Consider the following 20,576-nt stretch of genomic DNA (forward strand, 5'->3'; position numbering starts at 1 on the left):
TGGGATCATTTCCGTAAGATCAGGGAGGAAAGAGGGGGTGATTCTCCTGAGAACTTCCAGGAATGGTTGGATAGAGTCAAAAGGGACGTAGGAGAAGTGACCAAGTCGATAGACACGGCGCTGGAGGTCGAGAAAATGGAGAGCAGATTAGCACACTTAATAGAGGCCAAGGAGTCTATACTGGCTAGGTGGAAAACACGAAAGCTCAATCGTAGGATTAGAAAGAGGCTAGCCGAGCTAAACAAAAAATTATGGCACACTGTCAAGAGCTTGAGAGACAGCAATGGGTTGAGGTTTGTAACATGGTGGATGGGCAGATGTGATTAGGTGGGAAATGGAACCTACTAAAGTACCTGCTCCACGAGGATAAGACCAAAAGCAATCAGGATCGGGTGGTGGATAAAATTCTTCATGCGGAAAGGCAGCAGCATGGGGATGACGAAATTGCCACGCGCTTGGGACGGAGGTATCTTCCCCTGGCGGACAAGGCTGGGCCCTCGGGGCAGTAATGTCCACGATATGAGGGCAAATCGACAGAGAGCCTAGACAGGCCGTTTCAGGAGACGGACGTTCGCGAAACACTGCAGAAACTCAATGGCAGGTCAGCCCCGGGAGCGAATGGCGTAACCAACAGAATGCTGCGCAATTTAGATGACGGGTCCATTAAGGTCATAACGGAAGAGATCAACCGCATTAGGGAATCGGGTGTATTTCCAGATGAGGGGAAGGTTGCATCCGTGGTTCTCATTCCCAAGCCTGGGCGCAGCCCCGGGACTGATAACCTCAGGCCCATCTCCCTCACGTCTTTTTTGGGCAAAGTGGTGGAGCATGTGATAAATGCCAGGATCTCTAAACACATTGAGGAGGAGGGTCTCTTTCCCAGCAAAATGATATGCTTCAGGCCTCACCTTTCCGCGCTGGATGTCATGCTACTCATCAAGCACGATATATTAGATAAAGACACCAGGGACACGAGGGCCATTCTCGGTCTCGATCTGCAAAACGCCTTTGACAACGTGTCGCAAAAACACATTCCAGACTCGATCTCCCGCCTTGACTTGGGGGAGAGATTTTACAGATTCGTGCACTCTTTTCTCGGAGATAGGAGGGCCACAATCAAATTGGGTGACCTGAAATCGGAGGCTTATGATCTCGGAAAAAGGGGTACTCCACAGGGGTCGGTTGTCTCGCCGCTCTTGCTTAACATAGTGATGCAGGGCTTGGCCGGCGAGCTTGACCAAATGGAGGGTATTGGCTCCGCAATCTATGCGGACGACATCGCCCTCTGGTGCTCTGGCGGGTCAGAAGGCCACGTTGAAGACGCACTGCAAGAGGCGGTGTATTGCGTAGAAAAACACGTCAATCGGATGGGTCTCCGGCTCTCACCTTCCAAATCGGAGTTACTTCTATATCGTCCCACTAGAAGAGGACCCAAGCCTAGAGAGGGTGGAGGCCTCCAGAGGAGATTGATATTGGCGTGCGAACCGGCAGCGATATCCCAAGGGTTCGATCTCTCCGGGTGCTAGTCATGATCATTGAAGCTAGCGGTCAGCACGGGCGTACTAACCGGAACGCCATCTAGTGAACACTTCATAAAACTACAGGTGACTACATACTACTACTACTACAACTACTACTACAGAGGAGGGAACTACCCACAGCCTAAGGAGCTTCGCCCCTAAAAACTTGCAAAAGGACTTACCGTATGGAGACGTGAGCGTGAAGTATCCCGACACGTCTGCAGGATTATTCCACTCTTGAGGATATGGTGTGACAGCTGCAGTGATGTTAAATGTTTCCATGACAGGTTTTCCATAAGAAAGTTTGCAGTTGTAAGTGGCGAAAGAGCCCGTGACAGGAAGAATGCAATCCATACTTGGTGAAGGCGTGCGTTTGAATTTGCATATATCGTAGTTCCGCCTGTACGCCCATGTGCCACGCATGTATAGTTTCCCGCCGGTCAAGTTGAATCTATATTGCGTTGCACTGGCGTTGAATGGGTTCCGAAAAGCAAAATAATGATCTGGCAATAAAATAGAGCGCCTGGCTGGAAAGAGGCTTTGTAAAACTTTATCAGTCAGCTCCTTTCGGTATCGTTCATCTGTAAGAGCACAGAAGAAGGACTGTCTGTCTTCGAAATATTCTAATCACTTGAAATCTAGGGCACCTGCTACTGATCTAAAATATTAGCAGTCATTGGCTTTGGATGGTTAAAGCAATCTCTAATCGCAAATTTTGCCAAGCGAAATGTAACACAGGACAGTTAAAAAAAATCCACATATATGAATCATCGCATCATGTTTCTTCTATCTAGATTATGGATGCCTATTGCTGAAAATTCTGATGAACATCAATATTTTTTATTTACACGCTCTGCTAGTCCAGCACCTAGGTCAGGCCCACTTTCATTTTGTAAATATTTGTTTATGCACCCGCATCGTTTCGCAGTATTCCAAAAGGGAACAGGCATACGGAAGGAAACATACCACTCATTCGTGTTATGCAGCAGTGATTGCATTGTTGCCTAGTGCAGTCATTGATATAAAACAATGTTCTGTAGGACAACACGAGTAAAGAAATTACCAAAAAAGTATTTTGCTTGGAGGGCCACTCGCTTTCAGAGCAACGGATTCTGCATGGGAGCCAGAAGACAGAGTGCCATCGCGGGCAGTGAAACAGAGAGCGTCTCTGATACTTTTGTTCAAGTTCATCGTGTCTGCACTCTCAAAAAACACTTCTATGCCCAGGACGTGTTTCAGACAAACCGCCGCACATGCTGCTCTACATTTACTGTCCCAAAATTTCCATTTTTTCTCTGCTGTCGATCCCCTTTACTATCACGTGGAGTGCAGACCTGCGGCCGCTTCGAATGTTGGAGGCCTCGCCAAACTTCCTTTATTGATAGACAGACTCTCTTTATATCTCTTTTAGCTTTGTGCAGCCTTGGTATTGTTTCCTGCAATGCATACAAGGTACTCCAGCAACCATTCATAGCGTTTTTAAACAACACAGGTCGTTCTATACGAACATAAGCAAGTGCAGATTGTTCACAGTCAACCAGAGTCACAGTCAGTAAGATTTTGTTGATGACATTCCATTGCATATATAATTGCAATTAACTATGTTGAATTACAGTGGGGTTTAAGATTATTATGCAGAAGACAAACATAATGTTCAATAGCCTGGCAAGGGAACAAGAATTCAGGATCGCCAGTCAGCCTCTAGAGTCTGTGAAGGAGTACGTTTATCCAGGCCAATTACTCACAGGGGACCCTGATCATGAGAAAGAAATTTACAGAAGAATAAAATTGGGTTAGAGTGCATACGGCAGGCATTGCCAAATCCTGACTGGGAGCTTACCACTGTCGTTGAAAAGAAAAGTGTACAATCATTGTATTCTACCGGTGCTAACATATGGGGCAGAAACTCGGAGGTTAACAAAGAAGCTCGAGAACAAGTTAAGGACCGCACAAAGAGCGATGGAACGAAAAATATTAAGCCTAATGTGAAGAGACAGTAAGAGAGCGGTGTGGATCAGACAGCAAACAGGAATAGCTGACATTCTAGTTGACATTAAGCGGAAAAACTGGAGCTGGGAAGGCCATGTAATGCATAGGGTGGATAATCGGTGGACCATTAGAGTTACAGAATCGATACCAAGCGAAGGGAAGCGCAGTCGACGACGGCAGAAAACTGGTTGGGGTGATGAAGTTAGGAAATTTGCAGACGCAAGTTGGAATCAGCTAGCGTAACACAGGGGTAATTGGAGATCACAGGGAGAGGCCTTCGTCTTGCAGGACATAAATATAGGCTGCTGCTGCTGCTGCTGCTGCTGCTTCTGATGATGATGTTTAATTACAGCCCTGAATGTTGTGCTGTCAATGAAGCATATATGGATAAATGAAAGAAAGGTGTGGTGGAATGTTCTCAGCCAGATAAAACCCCCGTGTGCTGTGCACTGGATGCACATTAAAGATCCCCTGGTGGTCAAAATTAACCCGGAGTCCCCCACAACGGCGTGCCTCATAATCAAACCGTGGTTTTGGCACACGTAAAACCACAGAATTCATTCTAACTCTCACCCTGGTATGTTTTGTAAGTTCATTTTTTCAGGGTAATTAAGAAAGCCGGAAGAAAATTTAAGACATCACGTTACTGACCGTCCGCCCGCATCAATGTAAGCGCACTTAAACCATCTCCATAGCAGTTAGTGGCATAGCTGGCGTTTAATCTGCCACCTTGATGTTCATAAGGAAATAGTGCCGATAATTTGTGATGGAAGCGAAAGCGAACGGCTGCGCTCACTAACTCCTGTGGACCGTAGTCTGCAAGCCCGCAAACATGAAAAAGTCCGCCTCCATTCTACCCTGCGAAAGTGGATGTACAGCGAAGTTGTTTTCGATGTCAGACAAACAGAACCGACGTTGGACGACGTTAGACGAGCACCACCACCGGAAGCGACGAACGTCAGGCGCGAACGCGCGTGTGCGGAAGTGCAGCATACATCCCTGTTCTTCTAGTAACTCCGCCAAGGGCAATTGCCCTATTGAACCGATGCAATTTTTCCAAATAAATTTCGTCAAGGAATTCATAAAGTACGACTTACACACAAGCTGCAGAAATGATGCTTCGCTGCCCGCAAAAGCACATGGAAAGGGCCGCGCGACTATTCGCACACCACTTTCCATGCGCTTTTGTGGGCTTCTTTCAGGCTTGGAAACATGGTTCAATGTAGCACGTATAGAGTAACAGAAAGATATATCGAGAGATTTTCGCGAAGACCTACGCTTGTTTTATTGACATTTTTGTTCTGATTATATGATTTGAGAAGGTAAATAATAATCATACCAAGCTATGTAATTAGGCAAATTCCACTGAAAAGTCTTACTTGCTCCAAACAACGGCAAACAACATTACCTTGGTTATTTGTGGCTAGAGTGACAGTTATATACGATAAATTTGCTACAAGAGCTCAAATAACCTTCAAGAATCAGTTCTGCAGATTACCTGAAGTGCAAAAGAAACGGATGAACTAAGGCTGGAATATTATAGAGCGAAGCTTTTAGGTGCCCGTTACAGCGGCGAGCGTCGGCGTCCTCGGCGTCATCGTGTGAACGACTGCAGCGAAGGAGGAAATCGAACGCGGAGCACATAGGGAGATGAAAGACGGCGATAGCGAAGAAAGCGTGAGGAGGAAACCGGAGGAGGCTGCAAACGAACCGTGACGTGCAAAGTGGGGGAGGAGGGTATGGCAAAAGCGTGAGAAGAAAAAAGTCACAGGCCTCCGTGGCACACGCAGTATAGTCACAGCGTAAGCTGGTGGAGCGGCACAAGAGTAGCTTCAATTTGGGCACCACGCACAAGGGCCTTCACCGCAGTACGTTCGCCTCGTTTTGACGAGAACGATCTGAACTGTCCACCCGGCGTCGACGACGAGCGGCGGCTTGTAATGCTCTGTGCACAGCAGCCTGCTGAGCCATATCAAGCCTCACAACTGCGACTTACATGTCGGGCACGCTGCGTTTGCAGGCACCTTAATTTGATGGCACCACCACACTGGCGGTGGCTCGGACCGTCTGCCCCTGCGCGCTTGCCTTATGGAGCATTTTTCCGTTGCCCGATAGCAAGCGCTTGCGTGGCTCAGTGGTCGAGTATCTGGCTCCCACCAGCCGGCGTGGGCTCGATCCCCGCGGGAATCGGGTATTTTTTCGCATTTCCGGCGATATCGGTTACGGCGGCGTACAGCGTCGATGGCGGCATCATCGCGAATCGAAACGGCAATTCGAACGATTCAATAACAGTCAATATCAGCGCACCTTTCTTAAAAAAAGATGGTTGAACTCGAAGCTTTCGCCCTTGCAAACTGAATAAAAGTTCAAAGCCAATGACCATGCAACGAACACAAGAAATACTGAGACCCGCTGCGATGCATATGTGATTTCATTGGTTGTTTCGGACTGTATTTTTTAAACGTTTAAGTTTAATGAAGACAGATTTTGTTAAGTTGCATAGCCTTTAGCTTAGATCATGTAGCCGTTGATTACACACACACACTCACACTTTCACGGACGACTCTACACTTGTACATTATTGCCTTGTGATCGCTGTGGTAGACGGGCAGAAGCTCTGCGGTTGCCGGCACACAGGAGCGGCCTTACGGGAACGATTGCTCTCGCGCTTACGTTCGCGTACGGCAGACTCTTCCGCCGTGCGCTGCACTCGTGGCCTATTAACGGTGACGGCCGGGAATGCATTGTGTGACGCGCGAAATGCAATGCAGAAATATAGAGTTCGTCTCGGTAGCGTGGCGTTGCAGTTCCCATTGTTCTTATCGGTACAATTGCGAATGCAAACTGTAGTGTTCTACGATACGTATGTCGTGCACCTTTGTTCTATTGTGTACGCAGATGCGCAGATAGTTCCAATGTGTAAGTTGGTTTTCCGGCTGTGCGTGTTCGGCGCTCATGGACGAATCAGTGACACGGTGTCTTTATGGTGTCTCCATTGAGCTCGAAAATAAGATTTAATGGCTTTCCAGCAGAACTAAATGCTCATCTTTCTCTACCACTCTTCCAAACATGCTACGGACTAGCCCAAAATGGTTGTAAAATGTTTCGTCTCCTAATGGCTGGCAACACTTGGCCCTAATGATGACCATGACCAGCGTATTCTTCACGGTGAAACTGCCGAAACACTTAATCGCTTGTTGACATCAGTTTTTACCAATAAACCTGATGACGATTTATCTAACTTTCCATCTTATGATCATCACACTGTGCCCTACATCACCTTTACTACTACAGGCATGGCAAGTATGAGTGATTCCATAAAGGTAACATGATAGCGCGAGCGTTTACGTTCGCGTACGGCACACTCTGCTGCCGTGCGCTGCACCCGCCGCCTATTCATGGTCCCGGCCGGGAATGCATTGTGTGACGCGCGTAATGAAATGCATATACAGTTCGTTTGGGTAGCGTGGCGTTGCAGTTCCCATTCTTCTTATCGGTGCAACTGCGAATTTAATTTTTAGTGTTCTACGATATGTATGTCGTGCGCCGTTGTTCTCTTGGGTGCGCAGATGCGCAGATAGTTCCATTGTGTAAGTTGGCTTTCCGGCAGTGCGTTTTCGGTGCTCACGGAAGAATTAGTGAAACAGCGTCTGTATGGTGTCTCTACTGAATTCGCAAAAAAAAATGAAATAGCCTTCCAGCAGAACTAAGTGCTCCTCTTTCTCTACCACTCTTCCAAACATGCTACGTACTAACCCAAAACAGTTGTATAATGTTTCGTATCGTAATCGCTAGCAACAATTGGCCCTAATGATGACCACGACTAGCGTATTCTTCACGGTGAAACTGCCGAAACACTTAATCGCTTGTTGACATCAGTTTTTACCAATAAACCTGATGACGATTTATCTAACTTTCCATCTTATGATCATCACACTGTGCCCTACATCACCTTTAGTACTACAGGCATGGCAAGTATGAGTGATTCCATAAAGGTAGCATTCTCATCAGGCGTTTCAGTCTTGGTTTATTATTCATACAAGATACATAGTTAAATGTTAGTAGTATACAGGCGGGGGTCCCAAAGTCAAACAACTGCAGCGGGACCCTCGGTTAACAAGACGATTGGTACAAAATGATTAATTTATAGATCAGAATAAAAATTATGCAATCTACAAGTAAATAAACAGCGAACGTAGTAGAGGAAAGGAATACATTCGATTCTGTACAAGGAGTCCCAGGAACGTCCACCCTGTCTTTAACCAAGGGAGAAGGCTCTCCACCGCGAAGGCTCTTCTTGCCGAGGCTGCTATGGATTCCACAGAAGCTGCCTTCGTAGACGCCGCCCAGGTGGAAAGTCGAAAACCTTTTTTGGTAGCCGTAATAGACGCCCACGAAAGAGTATTCAACGCACTCTCTGTGTACACCAAGAATCCGGAGGTGGCCAAACAAATGGTCATTGCACTGGCTCTGCTAGATCCACAGCGCTCGATAATCTATAGTGATTCTAGGGCAGCTAGCCGCTCGCGCCTTTGCTAGGAGAGTCGTAGATGCGAAGGTTTCTAAGTTACTCGAAGGTAGATCCATTAGTCTCCACTCTATAGTCTGGTTCCCAGCCCATATGGGCGATTTCGTGGGAGGACAGCGGAGCCTTAACGAATCCGCTCATCCGGCCGTGCGGGGACATGCCAGCCACGCTCCCCCGCAGACCCCCTCCTCTCCCCCTAACGCCTTTAAAGATCAACTTCAGACATATGATGAGCTCATCAAGCTCTTTTATTTAGGACGTAGAGAATTCTCCTTTCCGAACAAGGGACTTAACAGGGCGCAGTCAGTCACTCTCCGCTTGCTTCAGACGAACTCGTACCCCAATCCTTGGCGTATGGGCCGAATGGACCCAGACTACGGCGGAACAATCAATTGTGCATAGTGTGGTGGACAGGTACCATCTACACCTAGAAGAACAGCCGGTTGTCCTTCAGGACCCTTTCCGGAAATAAAGTTTCACGAGCACCACATTATCAATCTAAATTGTACAAACCTATTTAAAAAATGAAGTACACACTTTGCATACAAAGTAAATTGAAGAGGACAACTAGTCATACAAAATAAAATAGTAAGTTCTTATTTCAATGCATGCAAAGGTGATTGTTACGTGCAAAGGGTAAGTCATTCCAAAATTTAATCGCCGAGAAGTAGGATGTCATTTTGCCATAGTTCGTGTTACATTTAGGTAATTGAATGTTGTAACTATGGGCAAACCTAGTGCTATTGGTATTTGTCAACGACCTAGCGTCTATAAATTGAAACGCGTGCCGTTAAGTAACCTAAGTAGAATGATAAGTAAATGAAATTTGATCAAGCCAGATACAAGAAGAATGAACTTAACCTACGGGAGCGGAGACGCATTAGTGTAACAAGAACTGTTGGTAATAATGCGAATGGCCTAGTCCTGAATGCGCTGTATGGAAGAAAGGTGACAGTTATATGTATTTCCCCACGAAGTAATCCCATATGTAATGTGACTATGTATGAAGGCAGAGTATAAAGACAATAATGCGTGAACAGAAAAAAATGGACGATATTTAATAAGAGCTCTTCAACCAAAAGCTGTCTTTTTTTGTTTACCATGAGCAATATGCTCATTAAACTTCTAATTAGGGTCTAATTTTATGCCAAGGAAAGCTATATATTTAGCCGCTGGGATTAAATGATAGCCTATGGATACATTCCGTAGATAAGGGAGAAGTTTTTGAGATGTTTTAAAAATCATGAACTGAGTTTTAAGTGGGTTTAATATTAGGTTGTTTAAACGACATCATTGAACAACTTTTGTCAGTTTGTTGTTCAGCTTCGTAATAACATAGTTAACGATTTATGTGACATGGAAATGGTGGTATCATCAGCGTAAAGATCAACTTTAGAACTAATAATGTACTCAGATAAATCATTATTGTAGACATAAAACAATAAAAGCCCAAGTATTGAGCCCTGTGGTACCCCTCGATGAATGACCTTAACGTTTCAATAAACGCCAGCTATGCAGACTGATTTTTGGCTATCAAGTAATTTTGTTAAAAGTTAAAGCTGGACCAGTTATACCCAGTTATTCTAGTTTAGTAAATGAAATGTTATGATTAACGATGTCAAAGGCTTTAGTGAAATCAAGAAATACCGAAGCAACGAAATCGCCGTTGTCGTTGGAAGACTAAGAAATTCGTTAATGATAGTAAAGCTGAAGTGGTTGAACTACCTGCACGGAAACAGAATCAGCGAGGCTCTAGCAACCTAATTTTTTTAAGCTACTTGTCAATACGTTTCACAAATAACTTTTCAATAATGCTGCTCATTGACAACAAAATAGAGATAAGGCAATAGTTTAGGACCTCTCTGATATCACCTTTTTTGTCCACCGTGATTAACTTAGCCTTCTTTAGGGAGTTTGGAAAGGTGCCACAATTAAATATGGGAATAATTATGTTGCTTCATATTTCCGCAATGTATGTAGCAGTGAGCCTAAGTGATCAGCAGAAATATTATCTAGGCCGGCGCTAGAGTCTTTTAGATTTAGTATTGTGTAACACACTTCATCAGGGGTGACAGAAAAGAGAAAAAAAAATAATGGTTACAAAGGGTAAGAGAATTGGATAAAGCTACGGGCCTATTATTGTATATCTCATAGAATCAACCACTAAATGAGTTAGCAATGCCGGATGCCTCATTATAGATTTGTTCAAAATTTACTTTATGAATTATTCTACTAACATGTGGTCTATCTAAAGAGTCATGCAAAAATTTACATTTTTTTCTTGGGGTTACTTTTGTCTTACAAAATTATTTTTCACAATAAAGTCGTGCAGATTTTTTAGAAGGCTATTCAAAATATTACTATGTTTTATACCTAAGATTTAGACCTACATTGAGTAGCGGTTTCTTGGTTTTCCTTTAGAGATTATCCTTGTTTCGCGTGCTAGTTAACAAACCTTTGTTAACCAGGAATTATGGGGAAATTTAAACATTTTCTTGCATTAGACAGTTTTAGTGTTTGCATACACTGCTCTCAGAAACAAAGAGCAGAAATTCTCTAGTGCTTTTTCAGGATCACGCAAGCTGCCAATGGAAGTCCAGTCAATGCCATGAATTGATTGATAAAGTTATCTGATGTAAGCTAGAAGTAAAATGGCACGCGTTATAGCGAGGTAGTTTTGCGGCGAAAGCTACAAATACGGGAAGTTGATCAGTGATAAGAACATCACTCCTGCGCGTGGCGTTGGTGTGATATTGCTTAAAATGTGGTCAAGAAGAGTACCAGTTTCATTTGGTGAACATCGTTGATGGCCAATAAATTCGAAATTTCTAAAAATATACAAGACGCATTGTCAATGAAATCTTATTTCATCTCTTTCAGCAGTAATTGTCACTTAGAAGCGATGCCAGATGATCCGAAGTTGGGTAAGGTAATTGCAGGCCCGAAGCAAGGTCCGCCGGTTTTCGAGCTTAAGTTACTATTCTATCTCTTTAACCAATGTGTGTTCTAAACTTTTGAACATGTAATTTATTCCAAACTGTAGAATCTTTATTATCTGTTGACTTTTACATTCCGAATCACTGTGGTGCTTGCAAAGGTTTATGTTGTGACCCTCAATTAACGATGTTAAATAACGACATAACCTCTAACCTTGACGCGAACATTCCAGTTGACACCCTGTTCTCAGACTTCAACATAGCTTTGGACAAAGTCACATATTAACGGCTTCTTCTGAAACGAAGGCTGTACAACATACGAGCCGCCAGCGAAACGGCGCACTGCCGGCTACATTGAATTACAAGACATGCTGGGGATATCAAAGAGTGTTAGGATACCAAAAAAAAAAAGACTACCTTTTCACTAGCAAAATATGCAACATTTCTTCCTAAAATGCAGCTCCCAGTGAAGTAGGTTTCGGCCCTCCCGCTGGTACTGAGTTGTGCAGCCCTGCTTTTAAACTTGTTGCATCACCTTAATCCTTTTGTCGTAGACTGAATCCGTAATTTCTAGACTAGTAGGTAGCAGTTAGTTTATTTTAACAATGATTCCTCTGCTAGAAGTACAGTTCTCTCTGGGGTACCTAAACACAGTGCCTTGGGATCCTTTTCTTTCTCACCTATATTAACTGTCTTGCCATTGACTTCTTTTCCAACATATATCTGTTCGCAGACGATTGTATGGTTAACCGCCTTATCCATAATGAAAATTTCTTCAGACCACTTCAAGAGGACATTTATAAATGTCGGATTTCTGTAGCGAAGTGGTAATGTCGCTGAAGAGTACTAAAATTACTGGTTTCTTTTACCTGCAGAAAGGAATTCAGTCCATTAAAGTATGTGATCTGAAAGGCTGAAATATCCTCAGTCGACACATGGAAATACTCTGGCGTCACCTTTTTAGGTAGTCTTTCTTGGTGCTCTCACATAACAAATACACTTCAGAAAGCCAACCGCCCACTTGAATACTTTCGACCGCACTTGAGTCTTTGCTGACAGGGCGGAATAAATAGCTTCGTTTTCAATTGCTATGGCGCCAGTCGCACTGAAGAGAAACACAGCGTAGCTTTTACTATTGACCCAAGGCTAAAAAAACAGCGGAGCTGGTCAGTAACTAGCTGGTCCTGGTCTTACGGGTTATGCTTTTCCGAAATTTATTGGTTATTGATTGATTATTGATTAGCTATTGATTGGCTATCGATTGGTTATCGCAAGGCATTGGCAACGTGTTTGGCTAAGCTAAGCACTACCAAGTCATCCCTAGCATTTCTGGGCTTTCTTGAACATTTGTCGATTATCGATTAGCTATCTATTGGCTATCGATGAATGACTAAGCTTAAGAAGTTCCAGTCATGCTTAGCTAGACTTAGAAAGGCTCAGCTTCGCTAGTTCACATGGGCACGGCCACTACATAAAAAAAGGTGGGGCCTGTTGCGTGGCGCCGAAACAGCATCTCGCGCCTAGTTCTTCTCGCACCCGCTCTGGCGCCACGGCTCTGGTAGAGCTAAATCCTAGAGATCCGTTCACGGAGAAGCGCTTCCACAGGCGCGTTGGTACGCGCGACAGCGACTCTAATCAGGCCATAATAACGCGGGGTTCCACATTACAGGTTGAAAATTGAAGTCGGTGTTAGAATTGACGATTACCCCGCATGTGTGAAAAGTCTGCCCTAGGAGTGGCAAAATTTTGTAGAGTGGGCCTGAGCGCTGTCCGTGAAGGCAGCCCGCTCGACTCACGTGAAATGAAAAGTGCTCTATTACGAATAATCGGGGCGAATATGCGCCGAAGAAGAAGTACACTTCTTGTTCGGCGGATAGCCCTTCGCACTCCACACGCAGCCACTCCCTTATCAGTGAGGTCACACCGACTTCGCCGGACGAGTGTCCTGTATACTTTTAAAACGTAGCACCACATGGGAGCTTCTAAAGGCCTCTGCTTCTAACATGCTCGTACCCTTTGTTTGAACAGGCTTTCCATATAACGCATTCCGCACGATTTCATCATCGTAGACTGGCTTTTTTCTTGCCTAAACTGGCCACTCGGTTGCTTAAAAAGCGGCAGATTTGTCTCCCTCTTGCAATTTTGTAATGCATGAACAAAGGCCTGAACGTCTTTGTTGCTTTCATAAGTTAAAAGGCGTTGCTTCGTTTCATCTCGGTCGGCCTGCAATTTTTTAAACTGTTCTCCTTGACGAGCAAATTTCTTTTTCAATCTGTTCACTGCTTTCTTTTACTGTGCCAAGACAACTGCAACTGTCAACTCGGCTACCCGCAACAGTCAACTCAGCCGAGACGCGCACGCCCATTGACGGCAACACGACGCAGCAGGCCGCACCTTTTTTTATGTAGCGGCCGTGACATGGCTAATTGTCATTGCGCTTGGACCCTTTCTGCAAAATCGCCAGAATCGGCCCACATTTTCTCTTCGCGGTTGACACATTACGCCCGGCTTAAACAACTCCGCTGTTAAAAACTTTACTGAGAATGACATAGATATAATAGTTATGCGGCTGTTCTTCGCATGCGTATCATTCAGCTGAGAATTACAAGCAATAAAAAGTTTTTTTTTATTTTTTTTTTGTTTCCCTTGACCTCACACCCTCAATTACCAGTGTGAATCAAAGTGATATCTTTTGAACATGCGCGAGCGGCATCTCGGGGTTATCATTTTTTCGCTCTTGCCACTGGCTTTACCGGCTTCGCTGGCTTCACGTTAAGATCAGTGGCTGATTTTGTGCGCTGCATAGTTTCGCGTGCGGAACTACTGCTGCAGCCCTACTGCTTTCTTCGGGAACATTTTTGAGGGTGCTTTAGTGGGAACTTCGGGGCTTCAGCGAGCAGGCAATTTGTTTCCGCCTTTTATCAGAGTGGATAACAGCCAACCAGTGTACACATTCCTTGTAGAAATCTGTTTACTTTGCGCTGTGGAGCAGGAACTCTGGCAGACGGAAGGTGAGACTCACGTTATGCTCTGAAACATCGTGCTAATTGAGCCAAAACGAGAGAACGTGTGAAACAACGATACGAAAAACGTTCTTGTGTTAAGTGCAATAAACAAAATTCAGCCTGGCTGCTATTAAACATCCTTACAAACTTTGGCTGCGCCCACTTGCTTACACTGAGGCAGTTTTACATGAGCGTGGCAAATTTGTGTTAACTCTGATGGCAATGAAAAATGGACGTTGACATCGAAATGGAAGCATGAAGGGCAAGTGATTCTGCTTTCCATTTCTGTTCTCTGTGTCGCCGTCATCTTCGCGCTGTCGTTTGAAACTTGAACCGACTCCCGCACTTTTCCACAATATTTCAAATATATGTGTCTTACATAGCGAAGAGAATATATGCGGGGCGATCGATTTGCTTGTGGCTGCAATCTGCGGGCACAAAATACAAGACGCTTTTTTATAGTGAATCTGCATACTTTTTTGGAACCGGAAAGGTGGTGCATTATAATGTCCATCCACCCATTCAACTTTTGTCTAGCGTTTGCAGAATACATATTTTTGTTTTCGTTTTAATTGTGCTTCAGTTTTCAAGCGTGTATACGGTACGCCAACCTACAAGATTTGGAGGACCTGCCCAAGATGAAATTACGAAGCGGCTACAGGATTTGCTCAGCCCATGTTGCGGACAGGGACTGCCTGACCGCGCAAGAAATACGCTCGCCCGGTATATAATGCTATTAGTTAGGGCGCATTTTAGTTTAAGAAAATGTGGTATGGTCAGATGACTGGTCAGGTGACTGACTTTCAAATTACTGTTTGTTTTCCCACATAATGTACATACACATCTTATAATAAAACGTGATTATTAGGCCACAATGTGTTCAGCGTGGTCGGAATTTCAGTCAATAGTGCTGAACCATGATAAAAATGCCTTACTTGAGTGTAGCATATGCGACAAGTATGTATAACTTCTTCAAAAGTGTTTTCATGAACTGGAAATCTTGTTCACTCAGCACAAATGTCATGACGCTCGAAGGGAAGCGCAAAGAATTTCAAAATAATGTAAACAAATTAACATCTCAACACTAATCGCATTTTATGAGAGCGCGAGAAACCACTGCCTGAAAACAGTTACGCATGTGGAACAGCTAGAATGTTTTGTCCGTTCACAAAGAGACCAGCATTAGGACATCAAAACCACGATCATGAAACAGCGATAGCGCAAGCAAGTGCCGAGATAGAATATAGCGATAAAACGCACACAGGCGAAAAGCACTCCTGGGCGAATAAAAGCGATGAGGAATCCGCCGCACCATCCTCGCTTAACAAAGACGGACAGCAACATTTTCACTATCCTGCATTACGTTGTGAATATCAACATTAACGCTTTAGACTTCTGCAGAACGTAAGGGGAGGAATGACTAGTAGCGGAGTGACGCTGGTGTCATTGAAGCTGGTGGATCAAGAGACAAAATGTAAGATTCCGATCCGTGCTTACACCTCTATTGCTATGTAATATGTACTCGTATGCGGCCTAATTTCGAATACGCATGCTGCGCTTAGGATTCACAACATTTTAACCTTTCTAAGGAACTTCAAGTGGTTCAAATACGCGCAGCTCACTACATTTGGTGTGATTACACCTATCATAGTCGCATCACAGCACTAAAATCTGAAGCACGTCGTGCTAACCTAGCCCCAAAATCTCTTATAAGGAAGCAACTCAGGTTTTGTGTTGCTTTCGCGAGCAAACTTCACCAAGAACTTGCGCAAGCGGGAGGCGCTGGAGCAGAAATGAAATGTTGAAAAACTTCGGCAGGCGATACACTCTTGTAACACAAGAAGGCGAAAGCCTGTTGCACATTTGACAATACCCGAAGTTACACAATCGGGGGTAGATTTCTCTGTAAGACATATTGGTAATGCATTAAGTTATACGATCGAGGCTAGACATCTTGCAAGACATAACGAGCCACAATGGGAAGTACACGTGTGGCACTGAAGCGACCTCTTGAACGCCACGTATGAACACTTGACGTGGTACAAGTGCCGCCTGTTAGTGCACTCACTAGACCACACTTTTAGTCATCGAGATGACTGCGACGTCATGTGTACAATCACACGCGCTGTGCACATAAGTAAGCCGGAGTCGTGGAGCAGCCGTGGCCTCAGGGAAGCGTGCTCTTCTCGCGCCCCAGAGTCCCGGGTTCGCTTTTCAACTAGACCGAAGCGTACGAAATTTTCTTTCCAAAACCACTGATTTACTTTGTTAACAGGAACCTCCCTGAGAAATGTGAGGTAAATCTGAACATTTCTTGCGGCGGCGTTCATTTTTCGTCACGGCCCAGTTTCACCGAAGTCACCACGCTGGGCATGCCAAGGGCACTGCCAAAAACCTCCCATTTGCATTTTGCAGATTCTATTGTGTGAGACCATATTTTCAGACTAGAAATAGAGTGCGAAAATTTCACGAGAGCAGCTTGATTCTTTGAAGGGCTACGATAGTGTTCTTTATGCGTACGCTGGGCCTTTGTGGGAGGAATCTTGATGTAGGTCACGAAATGTATATGCTACGTTTTGGAGCTTCCAAAAACAAAAAGGTTTGCACCGAAAAGTCAAACGAAACATTGGGCAAGCCCGCATAACCTTCTGGTAGCAAAATGATCATTTTAGTGGGAAATTTTCTTTGCTGGGAGGTGTTTTTTTACTATTGAAGTGGGTAGCATGATTTCATCAAGTAATGGGGAAGGACTTTAGTGTTGCTTTCCGAAGCGCGCGCGATGAAAATATATTATTGAGGCAGATATAGACCTTATATCTTATGATGATTACAGATATTCAAAACAATAGCATTAAACAGTTGGTTCAGTGGTAGTTTAAATATTGAACTTACTAGTCTGGTGACATTTCATCCAACAGCAGTCGGTTCGTGCATTACAGTCATTTTGTATGGTTTGTACGGCAACATTTTTATTAGAATTTTCTGAACTTTCAAGGGATGGGGTGTACGTCTGGTTCCCCAACGTGGGTTGCCCTGCTTTCATTGCTTAACTTATCTCAATTGGCAGATTAATAAAGATAGTCTCTGTTTTTTTTTGTTACTTTCTAGCTGTTTTCTAATTTGCAATAAAGTCCTGCATAAATTCTCTGTCCTTTTTAAATGGTGTTGATATGATATTTAAATGGATCTTTATATATCTAAATATAATGTAACACTGCTCGCTATTTTATTGACTGCGAAGATAACAGTGCCGTTATCTTTCTCAGCAGCAAAAAGGAATCAGGAGAAATAATAACAATGTTGATGTAATCCCTAATATTGTAAGATGACGGCCATGACGAAGGCAGATCCCTTGTATTTCAACACACCGGCAGACAGGCAACGAGCACCAACCCGAAAAACGATGATGTTGATTATGAGGATGGGTATATACAGATGAAGACGATGATGAACTGTACAGTTAGTGCTCACACTAACTTCCGCCCTCACGAAAGCCGTCAGCAAGGCAGCGAGTCAGAAACGGTACGAACGTCGAAGATACGGCTTCAGGCGAGAGACGTGAACCATTTCAGTGCTGCGGCAACGGTGGCCAGTAGCCGAGGTAACAGGAGCCACGTGATAGTTCACGGCAGATGTTCTTTAAAACAAGGTATACCGGCCGCGATACCTATGAAGAAATATGTCACGCAGCCCCGGCACTCGAACAGGCGTCCACAGGAGCACTTTGTCGCCTGGGTGCAACGAATTGACACGTCGGGTCGCATGAAAAAAAAATATATTTTTTTACCTGCGATGGTCTCTGCATTTTTGTACTGAGCAAGAAATATTCGATAAATACCAGAAAATACAGGTAATAAAACCATCGTGCGTGCTTTGAGAAGAGGCACACCCCTACAAAGTACACCTACATTCATTTTCTTGGGACGCTATGAATATTTTTTTATAGGGAATGCCATGCATTCATCGTTTACGCAATTCTTTTCGAAAAATTCCACAAAAACCTCAGCTGCGAGAAGCATATGCTAGGCTTGATAAAAACAAAGAAGGTGCATGTACAGCTGCACCTGTTATGTTCAGCGCTTCCCCGAGTTTGGCGATGAATAGATCACATACATCATGCAGCTGACAAAAAATTACAACGTGGTCGTCTTGGCAGGAGCGTTCCTAGCAAAATGGCGTACTAAGAAACAGAGTATGTCTTCTTTAATTATTAACAAATGAAAATGGTACTGTACTTTTAAAGTACGCTGGTCCCTAATTCAAGCTTCGAAACAAGACGAACTGTGCTACATTAGAAATATTATCCTAGAAAGTGTTTCTAGAACTTGTCCACAGCGGCAATCACACTAAAGCACTAGAAAGTCATCCATGGCAGCGGCGGGGCGCACAGCACACGCAAAAACCACGCTGACCCGAAGCAAGACTTGTTCGTAAGTGGCATGGGCTTATCGAGTCTAGGCTAGAGCACTGTACAGGCCCATTTTTTTTCAGCCCGGGCCCGGCCCGCGCCCCTTTCTACGTTGGGCTGCTCGCCCGAGCCAGAGCAAAAGTTTTATGGCGAGACCCGGGCCCGTATGCTCGGTCGGTGCCCCGCGTTACATGACGGCGACGATGTCATGTCGACCAAATGAAAGGCTGCCCTAAGCAGCCCCGATCTTGAACCACAGGTATGGGCTGTCCATCGGGCCCGCGACGCAGCAGAGAGGCTCGGCCTTTCTGTACCGACGTGGGAGCGGCCCGCTACATGCTGACGCGCATTCCGAGGGACCGTAATAAAGTTTTACCATACCATACCATACTCGGGCCTGGCCCGGGCCCAGAAGTAATCTACGTTACACGGCCGAGCCCGGCCCGAGCCTGGCTCGAAACCGGCCCGAACCCGGCCCGAGACCGAAGAAGATCACCGAGCGGCATTAAAAAAAATAAAGAAGAGAATGAAAGGAATTTATTGATAAGGCACAAATACATGTCAACTGCAATTATGAACACCATTTGGGGGGTCTGAACGCAAATACCAGCGCGCGAAGTATTACGAATCACCCTGCCGAGCAGTATCGCCAGCAGTTTCCCACGGCGTGACCTTGATGCGGCCCAATCCACTTCTATCGCAGCGACGCCACAGTATTTTTCCACGTCGTGCGACTCACTTCAAAGCATGCGCCGCCCCGACCGCTCGTCCCACTCATCCGTATTCTAGTACACTATAGCCGAAGCGCAGCCACGGCCGGTCGTGAACGCAGCGCATGGATGGAATAAATGGAGAAAGAAAGCTTCTCGTTACTTCATGGTGCACCGTAATGCGCTGCTGCTAGGCGGCCGGTTAAGAGCATGTGTGCTATCATGGATGGACGCAGTTCCACGTTTAAGCCGCGTGACGAATTATCTTAACTTACCAGTCATCGTTTTACCAATTCGCCTTTGAAGAATCAGCAAGTCGCGAAGGCGCTTACAACGCGCTGAAAGCATTTATTACATTGATTTAGGTAAGGAATACAATGGAATCCTTTGGTTTCAGCCGCCTTCGGGCTTTCTGGACTTTTACATTCTGTTCAAACAGCGCAAAATACGACGAAGAAGAAAAGGGAAGCACACAAGAGTATCACTGCTAGCTTCCAGCTGCGCCGGGGCAACAGGTTTTTCATATTCGAGATGCGCGAGGATAACTCGCTGCACGTTACATGCACACCACCAGAAAATCCGAGCCCGGCCCGGGACCGCGTCAAAATAAACGAGCCCGGCCGGGGCCCGGGTCAAAAAGCACATGCTGTGCCCGAGCCCGGCCTGAGCCTGGCCCGAGACCGTGAATAAAATTACTCCATCTCCCACTAAAGGGAACCATGTGTGGATGCGAAGCAGCGGGGAGATGGTTAGCTTGAGCGGGAGATGGTTTCGCGGCAGCGGCCCGAGCGCTCATCGCGGCGCTGCACAGGAGAGAGAATGAGGCGCGCGCGCTCCGTCATTTTCATACCGCGGAACTACCGTGGCGCCCCCAGCGGAGTATGGAGCTGTCGCACAACCTATCGTGTTCGCTGCTCCGGTTTCCTAGAGGAGAGAAAGGGGGAGCGTAGGAGACGAGAGAGAGGGGGAGGGAACGCGAAGCATCTCTTGCGCGCCAGTTGTGCTTCGGAGTTGCTTTCACAAACGCTCATTGCACACTAATTTAAATGCCTGTCTCTTACCAATCCTATTTTATCATGTCGGTAATTTTGCCAGCTCACCGTCAATGCAGCCACACAAACCGTGTGAAACCAGTCTATCCTCTGCCGGCACAGACTGCTGCACACCCACGCTCTCTTTCTTATGAACACTGGAAAGGAATGAAGTGCTCTTCCCAAAGACGCTGTGCTCCATTCGGACCCACATGATTTGAAGGTCGGTGTCATCAAATCACTGTGCCTATGACTAACCAGCGGTATTTTTTTCGGTATTATTAAATAGGAAATAATACCGTTGTCGTTTACTCTTGTGCTCTGTAGTCTAAGAATAACGCCACCCGTAATGTATTTAGTCACGCAAGTTCCCGTATGCATTTATTATCAATAAGGTGTCAGAGGTGACAGTAAGGCAAAAAAATATCCTGGATTTTTTTTATGTTATT

The 20,576-nt window shown here is 45.1% G+C and overlaps 1 protein-coding gene across 1 annotated transcript in view; it reads right to left on the reverse strand.

Annotated features, from left to right (window-relative positions):
• Window positions 1-344: 344 nt before the first annotated feature.
• LOC125945783 (uncharacterized) overlaps window positions 345-20,576 on the reverse strand; it is a 53,015-nt gene continuing 32,783 nt past the window's right edge. Inside the window, exons 4-5 of the mRNA XM_049668074.1 lie at window positions 1,703-2,101; window positions 345-496 (exon numbers count right to left, since the gene is read on the reverse strand). Of these exons, the coding sequence (XP_049524031.1) occupies window positions 345-496; window positions 1,703-2,101 (551 nt within the window). The remainder of the gene's footprint in view (window positions 497-1,702; window positions 2,102-20,576) is intronic.

Source organism: Dermacentor silvarum, chromosome 5, assembly GCF_013339745.2.
Source record: "Dermacentor silvarum isolate Dsil-2018 chromosome 5, BIME_Dsil_1.4, whole genome shotgun sequence".
Lineage (NCBI taxonomy): Eukaryota > Metazoa > Arthropoda > Arachnida > Ixodida > Ixodidae > Dermacentor > Dermacentor silvarum.